The 18,547-nt window shown below is 38.0% G+C and overlaps 1 protein-coding gene across 1 annotated transcript in view; it reads left to right on the top strand.

Annotated features, from left to right (window-relative positions):
- The window catches only part of LOC128501974 (bile salt export pump-like), a 31,226-nt gene extending 16,036 nt beyond the window's left edge, over nt 1-15,190 (top strand). The window contains exons 15-28 of the mRNA XM_053471643.1: nt 489-659; nt 981-1,182; nt 1,621-1,702; nt 2,891-3,005; nt 3,405-3,569; nt 4,279-4,383; nt 4,461-4,622; nt 7,768-7,971; nt 8,095-8,336; nt 11,058-11,214; nt 11,473-11,670; nt 12,272-12,478; nt 13,395-13,541; nt 14,337-15,190. Coding sequence (XP_053327618.1) covers nt 489-659; nt 981-1,182; nt 1,621-1,702; nt 2,891-3,005; nt 3,405-3,569; nt 4,279-4,383; nt 4,461-4,622; nt 7,768-7,971; nt 8,095-8,336; nt 11,058-11,214; nt 11,473-11,670; nt 12,272-12,478; nt 13,395-13,541; nt 14,337-14,537 — 2,358 coding nt within the window. The 3' untranslated portion in view covers nt 14,538-15,190. The remainder of the gene's footprint in view (nt 1-488; nt 660-980; nt 1,183-1,620; nt 1,703-2,890; nt 3,006-3,404; nt 3,570-4,278; nt 4,384-4,460; nt 4,623-7,767; nt 7,972-8,094; nt 8,337-11,057; nt 11,215-11,472; nt 11,671-12,271; nt 12,479-13,394; nt 13,542-14,336) is intronic.
- Nucleotides 15,191-18,547: the final 3,357 nt, after the last annotated feature.

Genomic DNA, 18,547 nt, shown 5'->3' with positions numbered 1-18,547 from the left:
CCATATACACTAAAATTCATAATCTCATCTGTTGGGCAAAAAATACGTTTATATGTTGTATTTGTAATAATAATTATATTTGTGACTACTAATAGCTATGCAGCTAATATTAAAAAAAAGAAAATATATTATGTATATACATTAACATGACTTTAAACTGTATGTAACATTGCATTGGGCATTTTGGTCACAGGAAATGTTCTTTAACATTTTGAGTGGGACAAAAATGATCTCCTTGGGCAACCTCAAGCAATGAGATTGAATATATATATAATTATTTAGAAGGAGACACAGAGCTCTGTTGATATCCATGAGCCATCAGATGCCACCACCTTATGAGCTAAGTCTTACATGTGAATACAAAATGGAAGCCAAGGGAACTTAAATGAGCCAATGAGAATGCTGCAATCATGTCATGTGGATAATATAGATTGAACCTGATAGTTGAAGTACATACTTAATCTTTAGCATATATTGTATATTTCTAGCAATTCGACACTTTAGTTGGAGAAGGTGGAGGCCAAATGAGCGGTGGACAGAAACAAAGGATCGCCATCGCCCGGGCTCTGGTCAGAAATCCCAGAATCCTCCTGTTGGACATGGCAACATCTGCCCTGGATAATGAGAGTGAAGCAATTGTGCAAGAAGCACTTGATAAAGTGAGTAACCACTAAATGTTTAATAAATGAGTATAATTGAGGAGGCATCAAATCTTTTCTTGAAATATATACTAATTATTCAATTCTAGCAAACTTTCACAATTGTATTTAGCTTGATGGCCCAAGTCCAAGTTACATCACATTACAATGAATCTGAGACAAATAGGGCAGACGTAACAAATATTACAGATTTCTCTGGGTCCAGTATAGGAAGTATAGGAAGGAAGGAGATGGTACATTAAATGGTACATTAAATGGAAATGGTACATTAAAATAAATGAGTGGTTCATGAAGTTAAATAATGTGTCATTTTGTGTTTAGGTTCGCTTTGGACGCACAACTATCTCCATTGCACATCGATTGTCAACAATAAAAAATGCCGATGTGATCATTGGATTCGAGCATGGAAGAGCAGTGGAAAGGGGAACCCACGATGAGCTACTAGAGAGAAAAGGAGTTTATTTCACACTTGTTACTTTGCAGAGTCAAGGAGATAAGGCGCTTAATGACATGCAAAAGCAAAGTAAGTCGTTTTTGTTAACCTTGTAAACCAGTTTAGCGCACACTTCTTCTGCAATTGGGTTATATCTGCCATTAGAATCTTTGTTACTGTATATTTATATTTTGTAAACTGGGTGCATTAAATATAAATGGTTTATTTAAATTTGCATATTTTCTGAAGAAAAAAAAACTGAGGGGATCTGCTGTAAGAGGGAGCGAATCCGACCCGTATCATTTCTAGTTAATTTAATTTAGATTTATTGAAAGATTTGACTTGGCATTATGTAGGGCCATTCCAGCATTTCTCAATATGCATAGGTATGTTGAATTAGGGATACAACCCAATTCAATAGAAAATATTAAAGCACATTGAATATTTCTGATTAAATATCATTTTTATGTACAAAGTTGGTGATAGAAACCTGATTTTTATATATATATATATATATATATTTTCCAGAGAAAGAAACTAAAGAGTTCCAGGAACCTACGCTTGAAGCAGTGCAGCTGTTTAACAGAGGAAGCTATCAGTCGAGTTTGCGGTAAGGTTGATAAGACGCCTGTTGATTTGTTAACGTTCCGATTCCTTGAATTCTAACAAAGAATGTTTTTTTAGTAAAATCATATCATTAACACAAAAGAACATCCACTATGACTGACCTATTTCACTGTACAGTCCTCTGACTGAGCACTTTCTTTGGAAGTGATACCTAATACCATTGTATGGCTGTGAAGGAAAAAGGAGGATTGTTCTAGGTTTATATATGTTGAAAGGTCATATACAAAGAAAGACAGAATTACATGACATGGAATAGTACCTAATTAAATATATGTTAGTAGGAGGAGAATAAAGCACCATTCAAACCCAACGTAGAATATTATTTGTATACCCTTTACACGTTCATTAAAGATCACATTTGAACAATGTAAATGTTAGAGAAAGTGTTTTTGAGAAGGCTAATATTTAGATAATGTATACATAGACTAATCCTTTTTACGTATATGAAGGCACTGCTACCAACAAAAGCCAATTTATTATAAGTCAGGCCTATACTACACCGTGAAGCCTACCAATGCAGTACAAAAGTGAATTCTATCAATTACACAAAATGACTTAGAAAGTGTTATGCCATTTAGTGCCATCCTATGAACATGTAACACACATTACATGAACCAATTGGGCAGACTGGACAGGCAAAATGGTTGTTATCTGCCATAAGTTTTATTTCTCGGGTTAAAATGAACACCACCAGCATTTGAACAACTGCCTTTCCGTCAGTTATTTGGGTTTGTTCACTAAGAAATTGAGGGGTCAGTCAAGTAATGCCTTAATGACAGCTCGGCTCGTAATGGTTACCAGAAAGGTCTAGAGTTTTCTTTATATATATATATTTTTTTCTTTCTTTTTTACATTTTTAAAGTTATGTTATTTTGCAACCCTACTGAGGATTTAAGGTTAAAATGTGTGAGTTGTAAGTAAGTGTTAATGTGCTGAAGTGCAAATGTGATTTGGCAAATACAAGTTGGACTTGATTTCAACTATTGCGAGATTACTACCACAAACGCGCATTCTTGCTTCTAAATCACATGCACTTTTAGTAGACTTTTCTGTGATTACATAAGGTTTTCCCAGAAAAACACCCGGATCCTCCTCCATCTCTAATATACCGGTACTTTCTTCTATGTTCGATAAGGTTTATGTGTTAGCATCTGGCATGCTTTGGTTATAGGGCTTCTATTCGACAACGCTCAAGATCTCAACTGTCCAACATCGTTCCCGATGCTTCTTTGCTGATGATGGGGGATACATCATCTCAGTATGAGGAGACAAGACAAGCTAAAACAGTAAGATTATAATTGGCTTCAATAAAATAAAAAAGCTTTAATCAATTGCAACTATTTCCTGGCCACAGCAAGGTTTTGAAGGTGATGCAATGGGCCGTATTTATAATGAGAACAGACTTTTATCCGCTAGAACATGCTGCTGGATTCCCTAGTTATTGCTCCAGAACTGCTCGTTATAAATAATGTCTTCTGTGCCACCAGACTTCGATTGCTATAGACTCAATCCTATTAACCATTAAAAAACAACTATTTCCCTTATCTGGGCAATAGACTTGCTGTGTTCATGGAGTTGCCTTAAACACAAATACATGTAGACCACTGGGGTCCAAGCAAGTCATAAACTTGTCATGATAATACATAACATATGCATTTAGTTAACAGCCTTCTTTATTATTCTAGGACATCACGCCAGATGATGATGAAAAGGTAGAGCCTGCACCGGTGGCCAGGATTTTAAAATACAATGCTCCAGAATGGCCGTATATGTTATTTGGTTCATTTGGTGCCGCAGTGAATGGGGCTGTTAGTCCTCTCTACGCCTTACTGTTCAGTCAAATTCTTGCGGTAAGATTGTTCAGCGCTTTAAAAAAAATGCAAATTGCTTTTAATATTTTAAAGTACAAGACAAAGATTTCATTATATTAGTTTTTATTGCTGATAAATTACCCTATAAATATATATATATATATATATATATATGTATAGTTTTACTGAGATTTATATAAGTAGGACATCTGTATGCTTACGACAACAATTACACTGCATACTTTACTAGAGTAATTCAGCTCCTGTGGTCTAAAACGATCTCATCCCTGACTGACATAAGAAGGACTTGGATTGTGTTGCTTCCATACTATTTTTGGGCAGCCACTCCATTTCCAACAACCATTGTTTGGCTACACTATAAGATTCACAAATCATGTGATAAACACACCTAGGAACTTGTTTGACCCAAAGTGTCAGAGGAAATTTCTTCTTTCCTTTGGACTTTTTTCTTTCTTTCATATTCCTCTTTATTAAGAGTACAGAATGTTTGGTGGATATGAGTCTATCTAATAATACGTTGATAAAAAGCAAGGCAAAGCAGAAAATGTCTTATAAATGAAATGTATGCTATTTAAAATTAAAAGGAATGGGTGGGGTGCCAAATAATACTTTCTTGACACTCCATTATGAGGGTACATGATGTACGAACACTCCTTTCCCCAAGTGGGGGTCTATGTGTTAGTTTAAGCCACTTCATTATCCACTAACATTTTTGTTTGCATTTCAGACATTTTCTTTACCGGATGAACAAGAACAAAGGAATCAAATTAATGGAATCTGTGTGCTTTTTGTTGCTATTGGACTCATATCGTTTCTGACTCAGTTTTTACAGGTATCTATATCTGTTTGCCTTTATTAAAATTGATTGATTCCGAGCACAGAATGTAAACCTTTTGCATCCTGTTTCAGGGTTACACATTTGCAAAATCTGGAGAGCTGCTGACAAGGAGGCTACGTAAGATCGGATTTCAGTCTATGTTGGGCCAAGAGGTTGGATGGTTTGACGATCCCAGAAACAGCCCCGGAGCATTGACTACACGGCTTGCAACCGACGCATCTCAAGTTCAAGGGGTAAAAAAGACAATTAGCATATTAGTGCATAATATATTCCAAGAAATTATAGTTACAAGGTGTAGATTTGAACAAAAAAGCAGCTCATGAAAGTGTTCTTGACCAAGGAGTGTCTGGTTTGGAATGTTTTTTGCTTTTTGAATTATTCTAAATCAATTGACCACAATAATGTGTTTAGAAAGTAAACTATGAAAATAAAATACATGATTCTTCGTCTGAAACTATGATTTAATTACATAGGTCCCAAAGATACGTAAACAGTCCTAATAAATCCCTGCGCCTTATCCAGGGCTCATCAACCATTCCAAGACAAAGGTGGTCCATCTCTGACCACTTGGGAGCTATTAAGATATATGCAGATTTATTAAATAGCACCATATTAAACCAAATACTGTGTACTAATGGACCATTAAAAATCGTTAGCCGAAAAAAGGTAAAATAAACTTTTAAAACGCCACAGAAAATGTAAATAAGAAAGCAAACAACATTAACCCCTTCGCGACCTTTGCCGGTTCAGGACCGTCATGACAAGAAGGTCACTAAATGACCTTTGACGGTCCTGAACCGTCAAAAAGTTAAATAAGCTTAGAAAGTGATCAAGGATCACTTTCTTCGCTTAAACGGCCTTGCTGCAATGCCTCGATGTCGAGGCATTCAGCAAGGCCGAGATCGGCATCGGGGGCCATGTCTGGCCCCTCCCCGGGGCGTCAACAGCCGCCATACATTGTATGGCGGCGGACGCCCGTTTTAAAAGCGTTTAGGAGGCGATCAACGATCGCCTCCTAAACTTAAATGGTGTCGCTGGAATGCCTCGATCAGGAGGCATCCAGCGACACCAAACACTTACCTTTAGGTGGGCTGTGACCGCTCGGGAGAGCGGTCACAGCCGCCGCTGCCGGTGATCTTCGCCATCAAGTAAGATGGCCGCCGCTCTGTAAAAAAAACAAACAAGAAAAAGTTTGCTAGATGGTCTCCAGACCCTCTAGAGAACTGGCTCCACTTGCTGGTTGAATACAGGTACTGCATTCAACCATGCAAGTCAATGGAGCCCAGCTTTCTAATCACTATGTGATTAGTAAAATATTCAAAAAAAAATAAAAAAAAAAAAAAAAAATGAAAAAAAAAAAATGTGCTAACATTTAAAAATAATTATGCAGTGATGTCACTAGATGAACCATCCAGTACCAGCAAAATGTGTAAAAAAAATATAAAAAAAGTATTAAAAAATAAAAAAAATAAAAAATAAAGTTTATTATTTTGAGCAAGTGCTAAAATTTCTCAAAAATCTCAAAGAGTTAAAATAAAAGCACTTCAAATACCCAAGGGGTGTCTAATATATAAAAAAAATGGCTGATGGGGTAAATTGGAGTGGCCTAGCTCACAGATAGGACATAGGTACAGACTGACCAAAATGGAGAAAAAAAGCGCACTTCCCAAATGTGGCATTTTAAATCTGAAACAACCCGACAAACCCATGCATGTGGGGTATCACTGCACTCAGGAGATGTTCCTGAACACATATTGGGGGGTTGTTTGACAGTGACATATACCAGAACCTGTATATCTATAACTAAAGTACAATTTGTGTGAAAAAAATTACTATTACAAAGTTTGACAAAGTGTAGTTGTATAATTGGTGCATGGAAAGGGTTAAAATAACAGCATTTGGAATACCCTGGGGTGTCTAGTTTTCAAAAATATATGGTTTGAATGGGTTAAATTGAGTTAACCGGCTTCAAAGATGTTCCAAAGAGGAGATGGAGGCAGACTGACCAGATTTGTTAAAAAAGATTTGGAAATCATAAAACGCTGCTTGTACTTATTGCCCTATAACGTACAAAAAACAGCAAAAAAACATAAAAACATTGGGTATCTCTAAACTCAGGACAAGTAGTAGAATCTATTTAGCTAGTTTTTTTACTTGCTTTTTTAGGTGAGTAAAAGATTTTTCAAATAAAAGTCATAAAATGTCTTTTTTTTTCAATTTTTCACCATGTTTTTTTTATTTTTTTTATAGTAAATAAGATGATACGATCAAAATAATGGTATCTGAAGAAAGCCCATCTTGTCCTGAAAAAAACAATATATAACTTATGTGGGTACACTAAATGGGTGAGGAGAAAATTACACCTGAACACAAGCACCACAAAAGTGTCAAAACAGCCTCGGTCCCACAGGGTAGAAAACGAAAAATGAGCCCGGTCCTTAAGGGGTTAATAGACCAGAATTATTTTATGCACAAACTAAATGTTGCCGGTGATGTTACATAACAATGACCGCCTAATAAGAGAATACATTTACTCGTAGAGTTTGTCTGAGCTTTAAAGGTCAAGCATTTCATTTTATGCACATGGTGTAAGTTTATCTCATAATGATATGTTGTATTATAAATCTATTTATCGAGCGTCTCCTACTAGAAACCTAAAAGTGAAAGGTCAATAAATATACTTGAAAATAATTTGTCTAAATTATGCATTAAAAAGTTATAGCACTTGATTGCATTGCTTAAAAAAGTTTTCCATTTTATGAGAATTGATGCAACTAAGTAAATGAAAGTTCCCGACCCACTTAAATGATTTCATACTGATGTTTTCAGTCGATCATAATGCAGCTAGTAAGGCAGATGTCATATTCTGTAAATGTGCTGTACTATATAAACAAGTATAATTAAGTGTTGCAATTCACTCTCTAACTGTTGTGAAAAAAAAGATCTTTGGGAAATAAAGGGGAGACACTTAGGCCACTAAAAGATGAATCTGTTCACTTTATATTAAGCATCACATAGTAATCAATTTATCATAAAAGTATATATTCCTACCCAAAGGATTATGCAAAAGGCAGATCTTAGGAGGCAGATGTTGTCAAGGGTGATAAAAGACAGAATGGAGTAGGCTGAACTTGGTAAGCAGTGGGCAGGACTCAGCACCACTCTAACCCCACCCAGAGATCAAAAGGACAGCCCCCGAGGTCCAGCAATCAGGTGCCACAAGCAGACCCAGGGAAATCCAGTTTTAATAAAATTAACTAGAGACAAAATCTGATTTAAATATTTACAAGCAATTATATGAATCCAAAATGTGATGATTACTACAAATGTAGCAATAAGTAAATATTAATGAATGCAATGTTAATCTCATATTTCCAGGCAACTGGATCCCAGATTGGCATGATTGTGAACTCCCTCACCAATATAGGAGTTGCCATAATCATCGCTTTCTACTACAGCTGGAAACTGAGTCTTGTAATCACATGTTTCCTTCCATTTTTGGCTTTATCTGGGGCCCTTCAAGCTAGAATGCTCACTGGATTTGCAAATCAAGATAAACATGCAATGGAATCAGCTGGAAAGGTAAATACATTTATTTATCTTCCTTTTTATAAATTAATACATAAAAAAAAACTGGTTAGTGAAGTAAAGAGATATAACAAAATTATCAATTAACTTACAAAACTGGCTCATTCTGTGTTCTAGATTTCGAGCGAAGCTCTAGGTAACATCAGAACTATTGCTGGAATAGCAAAGGAAAATAAATTTGTGGAAATGTATGAGGAGCAACTGGAATTACCGTACCGATCAGCAATTAAAAAAGCCAACGTTTACGGATTGTGTTTTGGGTTTGCTCAGTGTGTGGTTTTCATTGCAAACTCTGTGTCTTATCGATATGGCGGGTACTTAGTAGATAAAGAAGGTCTGCATTACAGCTTTGTGTTCAGGTAATAAAAAGGTTACTCTTAAATTGTATAAACACTTATTGTAAAGTAATTGATATTTTAGAACAGCGCACATAAACATGTATCTAATGGGAGAAACCAATGCATTTTAGCAATTTGATAATTTATTAATGTTTATAATATTGAATGGATATATTTGTCTACTTTGATATTATCACACTCATTAAGCATGAGACTAAGGACAGCGAATATGGCAGGGTCAGGGTGGGAGAGCAGAACAGTGAAGATGGGGTAGCCTCTACCAGGCCCGGACTGGCCATCGGGCACACCGGGCATTTGCCCGGTGGGCCGGGCCACGGCAGGGCCGCATTGACTTTAGGGGCTGATGGAGCTGCAGCTCCAGGCCCCTAACCTACCTACGGCCGCAGTAACGCAGGGCATAAGGGGCACCTGCCCCTTAAGGCCGCCGCAACTGCGACCGGGTCCGCCACTCTAAGGGGCCGGGAAGTCCCCACCAAGGCCGGCCTTACGGGTCTGCGGCCGCACAGGGTTTAAATTAAAACATCGGGGGTTTTTTTAACTTTATTTAACATCCTCCATGTTAAATAAAGTTTTTTTTTAACTTTATTTAACATGGAGGATGTTAAATAAAATTGAAAAAAAACCCCCCGATGTTTTAATTTAAACCCTGTGCGGCCACAGACCCCTAAGGCCGGCCCTGGTGGGGGCTTCCCGGCCTCTTAGAGCAGGGCGCCACACTCCAGGGGGCGCGACGGGGGGCGGTCCGCACCGGGTGCCGCCAATTTGCGGCACCCGGCACTCCTCCAGAGACGGACAGTAATGTCCGCCGCTGGAGGAGCAGGCTCGCAAGGGAGCGGTATCGGAGGTCTTTAACAGACCGCCGGTTCCCTTGAGTGATTTTAAGCCGGGTTCAACCCGGCTTAAAATCACTCAAGGGAGCCGGAGGTCTGTTAAAGACCTCCGATACCGCTCCCTTGTGATCTGCGCGACAACAGCTGTTGTGCGCCGGGGTTTGCTGTCAGATCCCGGCGCACAACACTGAAGCCGCGCCCACCGACCCGGTGACCCGGAAGAAGACAGAGAAGACAGAAGAACTGAAGAAGAGGAGGAAAAGGAGCTGTAAGGAGAAAAGAGGAAAGGTAGGAAAACATTCAGTGAGAGTGGATTGGTGTATATATGTGTGGATTGGTGTATATATGTGTGGATTGGTATATATGTGTGGTTTGGTATATATGTGTGGATTAGTATATATGTGTTGATTAGTATATATGTGTGGATTGGTATATATGTGTGGATTGGTGTATATGTGTGGATTAGTGTATATATGTGTGGATTGGTATATATGTGTGGATTGGTATACGTGTGGATTGGTATATGTGTGAGGATTGATATATGTGTGTGGATTGATATATGTGTGTGGATTGGTATATGTGTGTGGATTGGTATACGTGTGGATTGGTATACGTGTGGATTGGTATACATGTGGATTGGTATGTGTGTGGATTGGTATACGTGTGGATTGGTATATATGTGTGGATTGGTATAGGTGTGGATTGGTATGTGTGTGGATTAGTGGATTGGTGTATACGTATGGATTGGTATATATGTGTGGATTGGTATATATGTGTGGATTGGTAAGTGCGTGAGAGTGATGGGTGTTATGCTGTACCATTTCCAATGTCTTTTTCATGATCTAATTATGCTCTAAAAGTACATCATAACTCCCATCACTCTATACTGTTCCATACAGTGGCAGAGCTGGGAGGCAGAGGCCTTGCACCCCCACCACAGGACTCCTGAAAGGTAAGTGAACTTCAAAGAGGGAGAGGGTAGATAGTTAGGAGGGGGTAGTTGCGGCAGGCTTAAGGGGCTCTGCGTTAATGCGGCCATATAGGACCAGTCAGTCCAGTCCTGACTGGACCTATTTTAAGGTGGGGGCCTGGAGCTGCAGCTCCATCAGCCCCTAAGTCAATCCTGCCCTGGCACAGGCGCGGTCGCTGTTGCTGCTTCCTCCGGCAACAAGGTAAGTAGGGTGAGGGAGGGGGGTGCAGTGAGAAGGGGCAGAGGGGGGTTAGATAGTGAGAAAGGGGGAGAGGGGATAGATAGAGGCGGTACATATTGAGAAGTGGGGAAGGGGGTTACATAGTGAAAAGGGGGAACATAGTGAGAAGGGGCAGATAAGATGAAGAGAGGGGCTAGTGTGAATGCGTATGAGAATGAATGAATAAATGTGTGGATGAATTGTGTGAATGCGTATGACAATGAATTCATGTGAGGATGAATTGCTTGAATGATTTGTGAGACTGCATTAATGAATGTGTTAATGATTTGTGTGAATGATTTAATGCAAAGATGGTACGGGTGGGCTTTAACAATAAATAAATAAATAAATATGGGCTGCTCAGGCTTAAATGCCCGGGCCTATTTTTTGTCCCAGTCCGGGCCTGGCCTCTACTATAGAAAAGATTGGGTGGGAAGCAGGGATTTCTGGCAGGATGATGGGGAGGAAGATTATCATGGAGGGTGGCAAGTCATGGATATACAAGGAATGGAGCTGGTACTAGCTTTATCAGTTATTATTACAATCACCAGGTACACACACGCGCCAACTACACAAAAATGCACTTTAGACACTTTCTATATACACAAATTATGCAAATCAGATTTTTGATGACATCACATGATGATGTGTTTAAATATATATACATAACACCCCACAATGTTTTTTTTATCTCTCTTCAGAGTGATATCATCCATTGTGACCAGCGGAACTGCTCTGGGAAGAGCATCGTCTTATACCCCAGATTATGCCAAAGCTAAGATATCTGCTGCACGTTTCTTTAAACTGGTGGATCGTGTTCCAAAAATTACTTTGTATACAGATGAGGGGGAGAAGTGGGTAAGTGGTTTTCAAAGATGATGCAATATCCTCCCCAATAACCCAACATGGAGGCCTCATATCTGACAGCAAGCAAAACCTCCTCAGTGTCATCATATCTAAGCCACCAGAACAACTCTGTACTCCTTGCCGAAGGTTACTTAGTGACATCATGCGTATCTCCTTTCCTTCAATTTTATTCATAGATCATTCTCTACTAAGTATTTAAAGGACTCAAACAAATACTAGTCAATGATAAATATTTTATTATATTCCTAGAATGGTTTTAAAGGGAGTATTGAATTCATCAACTGCAAGTTTACGTATCCCACCCGTCCTGATATTCAAGTGCTGAACGGTCTCAACGTGTCTGTAAAGCCAGGACAGACTCTTGCATTTGTAGGAAGCAGTGGATGCGGAAAAAGTACAAGTGTACAACTGCTGGAAAGATTTTACGATCCAGACCATGGCAGGGTGGTAAGTTTTTACTAAATATAATGTTACATATTTCTAAAAATCTAATAAAATCACCAGAAGACAAAAATAAAAATTGAAATATTTTTGTTACAAAAACATATTTTTTGTAATCACACCATAGAATTATATGGAAGTTGTCCGCAAACACAATGCTTTGTATAGCAAATGATACAAGTATTTCCTTCTGTATTGCAACAATTGTAAGCAGAAAATTGCTAAATAAATAATGACCCAAAATTAAATCATTAAACTTTATTATTTATTTCCCAGTGAAAAAAAAACATCCAACACAGAAATTGTGTTATTTCCAAACACAAAGTTAATTATATGAGCTAAAGAATGATTTTGGCATCAAACTTCTAGGACCGCTAGACTTACCATATCTGCAGTGTACATCCCATAGCTAACATTAAATACACTAAAGGGGAAAGCAATAATAATGAAAAATAAGCGTACACTGTGTATGCGTTATTGGGCTTTTCTTATGAGAACATAAACAATATGCTGTAGGATAATTATTGCCTTTCCTTTAATGATTATTTTTTCTCCAGATACCAAATTATTGTATTATTTTAAAAGCAAAGGTTTTTTTGTTTCACAGCTGATTGATGGACATAGCTCCAAGAACATCAATGTTGCGTTCCTACGGTCTAAAATTGGAATTGTGTCTCAGGAGCCTGTACTGTTTGACTGCACTATAGCTGAGAACATCAAATATGGGGACAATTCCAAGGATCTCACCATGGACCAAGTGATTGAGGCAGCAAAGAAAGCTCAGCTTCACGACTTTGTCATGGAACTTCCTGACGTAAGTATACAATTACATATAAAAGTAAGCCTTCAATACATTTATATGTCATGCTTAAGATGAAGCTGCTGAGGGCCTGGCTCCCTAACACATCAATTCTTGGTGATTACTGTCCATGTGAATTCAGGCCTGGCGGCCATGGAGGACGAGTACAGCCCATGTGTCCCTCTCACTGTTTCACCCACAACCTTTTGTCCTTTTTCCTGTTGTACATATTTCATTTGTTATCTGGATGGGTATGATGGTATCACGTTGTTCTACAGTCCTGACCCCCACAATAATGAGTAAAACAGAAGGAACTGTATTAATAACATTTATATAACAAACTAGATTCTTAGATTTCTTACATAATCAGCACCAGCCACCGTTACTAGATGTTAATCTGTAGCCAGAGGCTGCATGAATCCAATATGGTGGTTGGGTGGTGTTATTAGACACTGGCCCACAGGGCATTTTCCTGATGTGCCCAATGGCTAGTCTGGGTCTATCCTCATTGGTTGCCTTTGGATCAAGCAGCTTACTGTTTAAATTAATACATTATTATATTGTGTAATAAATTACTTCCATATAACTGTGATTTCACTAAATTATGTGATAATCTATGGTTTTTAGCTACAGTGGTAGGAAAATGATTCTAGAGAATATAAAATGAAACAAAATGTATCTTATTGCAATTCTAAATTAAATTATTAAAATTCAATTAATGTCTTGTACCATCTATTTTTATGACAGTGTACTGCTTCAGGAGTCTCTGCTGTTGCATTTTATGATCCTAAAATTTCTAATTGGTAATAAATAATTCATAAAGGTAGAAATATGTTAAATATATAAAACAGTGAGAAAAAACAACAAGGCTGGTGTGTATTTAACTCGTAGGTGTGAGAATACATTAATGTGCTCTTATTTAAACATATAGAAATATAATACCAATGTGGGGGCGCATGGATCTCAGCTGTCTCGTGGTCAGAAACAGCGAATCGCAATTGCCAGAGCTATTATCAGAGACCCTAAGATCCTGTTACTGGATGAAGCAACATCCGCTTTGGACACAGAGAGTGAAAAGGTAAGGAAATAGTGAAAGTAGGTAAAGCTAGCAACACTAACATTATTAAATTTATAACAGGGTTAATATGTTTAATTGTGTCTTTCTTTGGGAGTTTATTGCACTTTCTATTTGTATTTTCACATTTTCTTGTCAAAGGGTTTCTTAAAACAAGTCTGCCAACCCTGGCAGGTTTCCAAAGTGGGAAAGGCTGAGTTTAGCGGATTAATCTCAATTAACTAGCAGTCTTTGCCTTTGTCCACAAAATACCAGCAACGTGTAGAATACATTGTACCTGAAGGGTGTGCTATAGAAATCTCCACATGTGTGGATGACGTGGATCTGTGATTTTGAAAGTGAAGAATAAGACATGGCTTATGCAGTGACAAGAGGGTCTCTTACCTCGCCCATTCTTTGGTCAAGGGCCGGCCCTGCTCACCAGAAATTCGCATTATGTCGATTAAGCCCCTCAGTAAGAGGAAAATATTCAGCACATTCCACAGCGTTATTTAGAACTTTCCAAAGTCATGATCATGCTTTGGTTTTTAAGTAAATAACACTCTTCTCTAAACCCGCTGGGGTTTCTTCATACCAGCATGCGTTGTGCAAACATGTAGCTCTCCTGTACATAAGACCAACAAGGGCCATGAAGATTTTGGGACTGAAAGCAAATAGAAAAATGGCAGGCTGGATAGGGAGTATGGTTTAACTCTTTAAATGTCTGGTTTTATTAATACAGTGGAATGAGAATGAAATGTTGAAAACCAAAACAAATTGTTAAGGTAAGTTCAACTGATTGTATTATTTCTTTTGCAGACAGTTCAAGCTGCCCTCGATAAAGCCAGAGAAGGTCGTACTTGCATTGTGATTGCTCATCGTCTGTCTACAATTCAGAACTCTGACATCATTGCAGTCATGTCTCAAGGAATTGTTATTGAAAAGGGAGCCCATGATGAGCTCATGGAGAAGAAGGGAGCTTATTATAAACTTGTAACAACAGGAGCACCCATTAGTTAATCTCTGACACAGGGTTAAGGGGTAAAAGGAATAGAACAAACAGAAGGGTTTATCCTAATGGGAAAAGATCATGTAAAGTATACTGTAAAAGCGAACATTTCACAGCATTGATGATCTTGGTGTTGTAGTTCTGTTGTTCCTTTTGACATTGTTTTTTTGAATATACCCGTTACAAGGCCAAGAACTCTCTTCTGTATAGACCATGCAGATAACAATCCGCTTTGGCAAATGGTGCATTTGTGTTTTCTGTAATGTTATCATAGTGACAAAGGACAATTAGAACCAAACATTATGGATATTAGCACATACTTACAACATATACATAAGCACTACATTCCAATACTACTTAGAGACATGTATATTTTAATACAGTATCTTTTTTACAATACTGTAAAATCCTGATAATCTCCATTTCAAGCGATGAAATGCAATGAGGGCGCTAAAGGGAGTGGGACGGCCAGCTACATGATTCTTGTTGAGTCAGGTCAAACCAAAATGCGGGCTTGGCTTGTTTGGCTGTATACAACATACGGATGTTTTTTTTAGCTAGGCTGGGCTCGCCAGTTGTAGAATCATTTGTAGAGGTTGCATTTCAGTGTCTATTATTGTCCACTCTATTAAAATAATCTATAAAAGAAAACTGTTGAAAGTTATATTGAGAAGGTCTGAAATCAGTAGATAAATATAAAATATTCACTGGCTCATTGATATGTCACCTGAATAAGTATTATTTGCATGATACATATGACCAGACAAACAATGACACCAATTGGGAAGTTAGAACCTCACTCGAAACAGCCCCCTCCACTGCAACCATCCAGTTGTTCTGTACTTACAAAGATATTTAACGATATTGAACTCCATAGAAACTACATATTATACCATGATAAAAATGTTACATATATGTGATTCAGATTGACCAATATTGATCAATTTGTTATGAAATTCCAAATAATCATAAGTAAATTTGTTCTTATTAATGCAGTATATTAAATATAAATGTATTTCTGTTTTGTTTATTGTGTATATTTTGTTATATTGATATATATATAGCGAAAGGTTAGATTAGGTTATGATGAAATAGGGTTTATTCACTTACTTACCATGAAATACCAAATAATTGAGGTAATAACATTTAATATTATAATATTAATATCTGAAGAAGAAGTGACCTGAAAGCTTGTATTACTTTTTTTTTCTCTATGCTCGACCAATAAATGTTATCATCCTCTAATAAAGACTCCATCGTGCATTAGACCAATACGTCTATATCCACTTTTCTCTTTGTGATCTAAAAATCCCAATCAAGGAAAAGGGGTTTTCATAATGTCTACCTAGACTCGAGACATTCTATCATCAGTTACACATTGTATAAGGCAAAAATGACATTTCCCCTAGGTCAAGAAGACTGAGAAGGGGTTTGATTTGGTCTTGGTGTGATGTACGTTAAAAAACAAAAGTGCTTTAACCATGTCGGTAAAGATGGAGAAGGTGTCTGTGCTACTGCAGGGCCACAAAGGGACAACGAGGCCCCAATCTTCTTGGGCCACACTCCCTGAATGTATCTGCAGCCCCTTCCAGCCCTGCAAAAACCAAGGTAGAGCTGGGTCATACTGGCCGCCTCGTAAGGAACCACTGAAGTCTTTAAGGGGATGTGGGAGCTAATAGGTCTACCCGCACCCCTCACCAAAAGCCATGAAGACTCAGCTCTACTGTGTTTAAGTAGCTATTGGGCACAACCCAGTAGTTCCCCATAACAAATTGTAAAAATAGTTCAGTTGCGCAGTAGGACTCAGTTGCCGATGTATCCTCTGTGCCTCCTGTAATTGTGCCACTAGTAGCTGTTGTTGTACAAGTCCCTGCAATAAGTATGCACCAAGTGATTAATAATTTTTTTTTATCTTGAAGATATAAAAACATGGTAGGGAATATAGCTGGTTATATTTAATTCTTGAAGCACAAGGACATGACCTTGTACGGATAACCTTGTAGCATACGACTTTGACTTCTAATACAATATTTGGAAATTTGAAGGTGTGTAAAAATAAATTAATATTCTGATCAGATTATAAGACTACAAATCAATGATATGATAAAAGAAACACATGTATTGATTGCTGTTCTTTTATTGGGACAAAAGAAGTCAAAATGTTCGTTAAATAAGTTACTCCTGCTGGCTGTAAGCCCAGAACTACGTACTTGTTAGTAAATGTGAAGGTCTAGCGCACAAATGAACCTGATATTTTTAATGTGCAATTTCTCAAAATGTTATCACTTAATTATGGAAATTAATTTAATTTAGTGCTTCAAGTACCACAGAGAGAAATCCCAGAAGTCATTTGAGTGTCCCTCGTAAACTGGCGATTCCAAAATATATTCTTGATACATAGTGGAAGAACCAAATGAATCGTATTTAACCTTGAATGTCAGTAACACGTAGAAAACTCCTAAGGTGTCCTTCAATAATCATCTCACAGGACTTGCTTCTATTCCTCAGGATACAATAATTCTACACAATTGTACCTACCTTAAATTTAGCACTAGAAACATAATTCCCAACCCGGCTGAATGCTCAGCTGCTTCCCAAAAATAATAATTTAATCAACTAAAATTAGTTCAGTTTTTTAAAAAGGGCCTTTCTGACCTCCTGGCGAAGGCACGAGGAGACTGGTGCAAGTGGTTGCAGGGGTTGCCCGGCCCCTCTAAAGAGGCAGACCCTGTTGCAATTGCGACCTTTTTGACCTTTGTGGTTATGCCACTTTACACATGCATTCTTTTTTGTATTACCTTCCCATAGCTGTGAAAATATTTGGACAATCTCTCTTTTTGATGCCGAAGTGTTATTCCATTCACACTCATTTGTCTTATGTTAAGAACATATTTAAATGAAAACACACAAGAGTTGACATTAAAAAAATATATATATATTTAAGTTATAACACAAAACAGCATATTGACAAAGAAGGAAAAAAACTTTAGGGCAAACAAAAAATCCTTGTAGACCCCCCCACTAACCTACCGCCTGATCCTAAACTTCCTGCCTAGCGATCCAGAGGAAGGTGAAAAAACTTGGGGGACAAAAGGCTGTCTCTGTAAAAAAAATCTTCCTGACCCCTTGAATAGGCGATTGGCACGTTTCATACTATAGAACAGAATAAGACAGTAAACAAAAAAAGTAAATGTCCCTGGATTGAAGAGGGAACGCAGATCCTCACAAACATTCATCAAGAGCTGATAATGAGTTGTGCTGCCCGAGAGCGAGACGGACAGAGTCCAACTGAAGTCGTTGGTTGTCTAAATAACTCTCTTGCCCTAACTGAGCTCACACACTGCCGGCTCCTGCTTTTATAGCTCTATTATCACACGGCCAAGCTTTATGATGTAATGTGGGTGTGGCTCTAACAAGCCTTATATGGAAAACCTGCTTATATAACTCCAGCCTAGTATGATACACTGAGCTTTATGAGTTAAAGTGGGCGTGGCTTTAACTAAAATAGTATGCATGTGCTGTTCTTTTAACCCATTGTTGCCCAAATAAAGACTGATATGGTGGATTCAGGTCTCTATAGCTCTGTATGGCTCTAGGATTCCCACCACTAACCCACAAATTAAATTGTGTTCTATAATTAAATATTTAACAGAGTCTGGGCCCAGCTTCTTCCTTTATTTCTGTATTACAAAAGCAGAGCAACAATATTTAGATTAAATCAGATAAATCTTTTAGATGCATATTTACCATCTAGTCCGCTGGCATATTTTCCATACTGCGTGTGTACTTGTGTTGCTGTGTGTGGGTGTCTAAGTAACTTGAAACCGTAGGGCCCTGGTGTGAAAATTGTCCCGGGGCCCCCTCAGCACAATGTCCCTCAGTTCCACCTTGTGAGTTCCATATTTGCCCCAAGTAGCTTAGCAGACTTACTCTGTAATGGCTAAGAATGTTATGGTGACCAAACATGTAATTGACATGAAATTAGGATAAAATAAAAATGAAAGAATGTAAAGACACTATA

Source organism: Spea bombifrons, chromosome 7 (genome assembly GCF_027358695.1).
Source record: "Spea bombifrons isolate aSpeBom1 chromosome 7, aSpeBom1.2.pri, whole genome shotgun sequence".
NCBI lineage: Eukaryota > Metazoa > Chordata > Amphibia > Anura > Pelobatidae > Spea > Spea bombifrons.
This window is presented reverse-complemented; position numbering and strand designations above follow the sequence as displayed.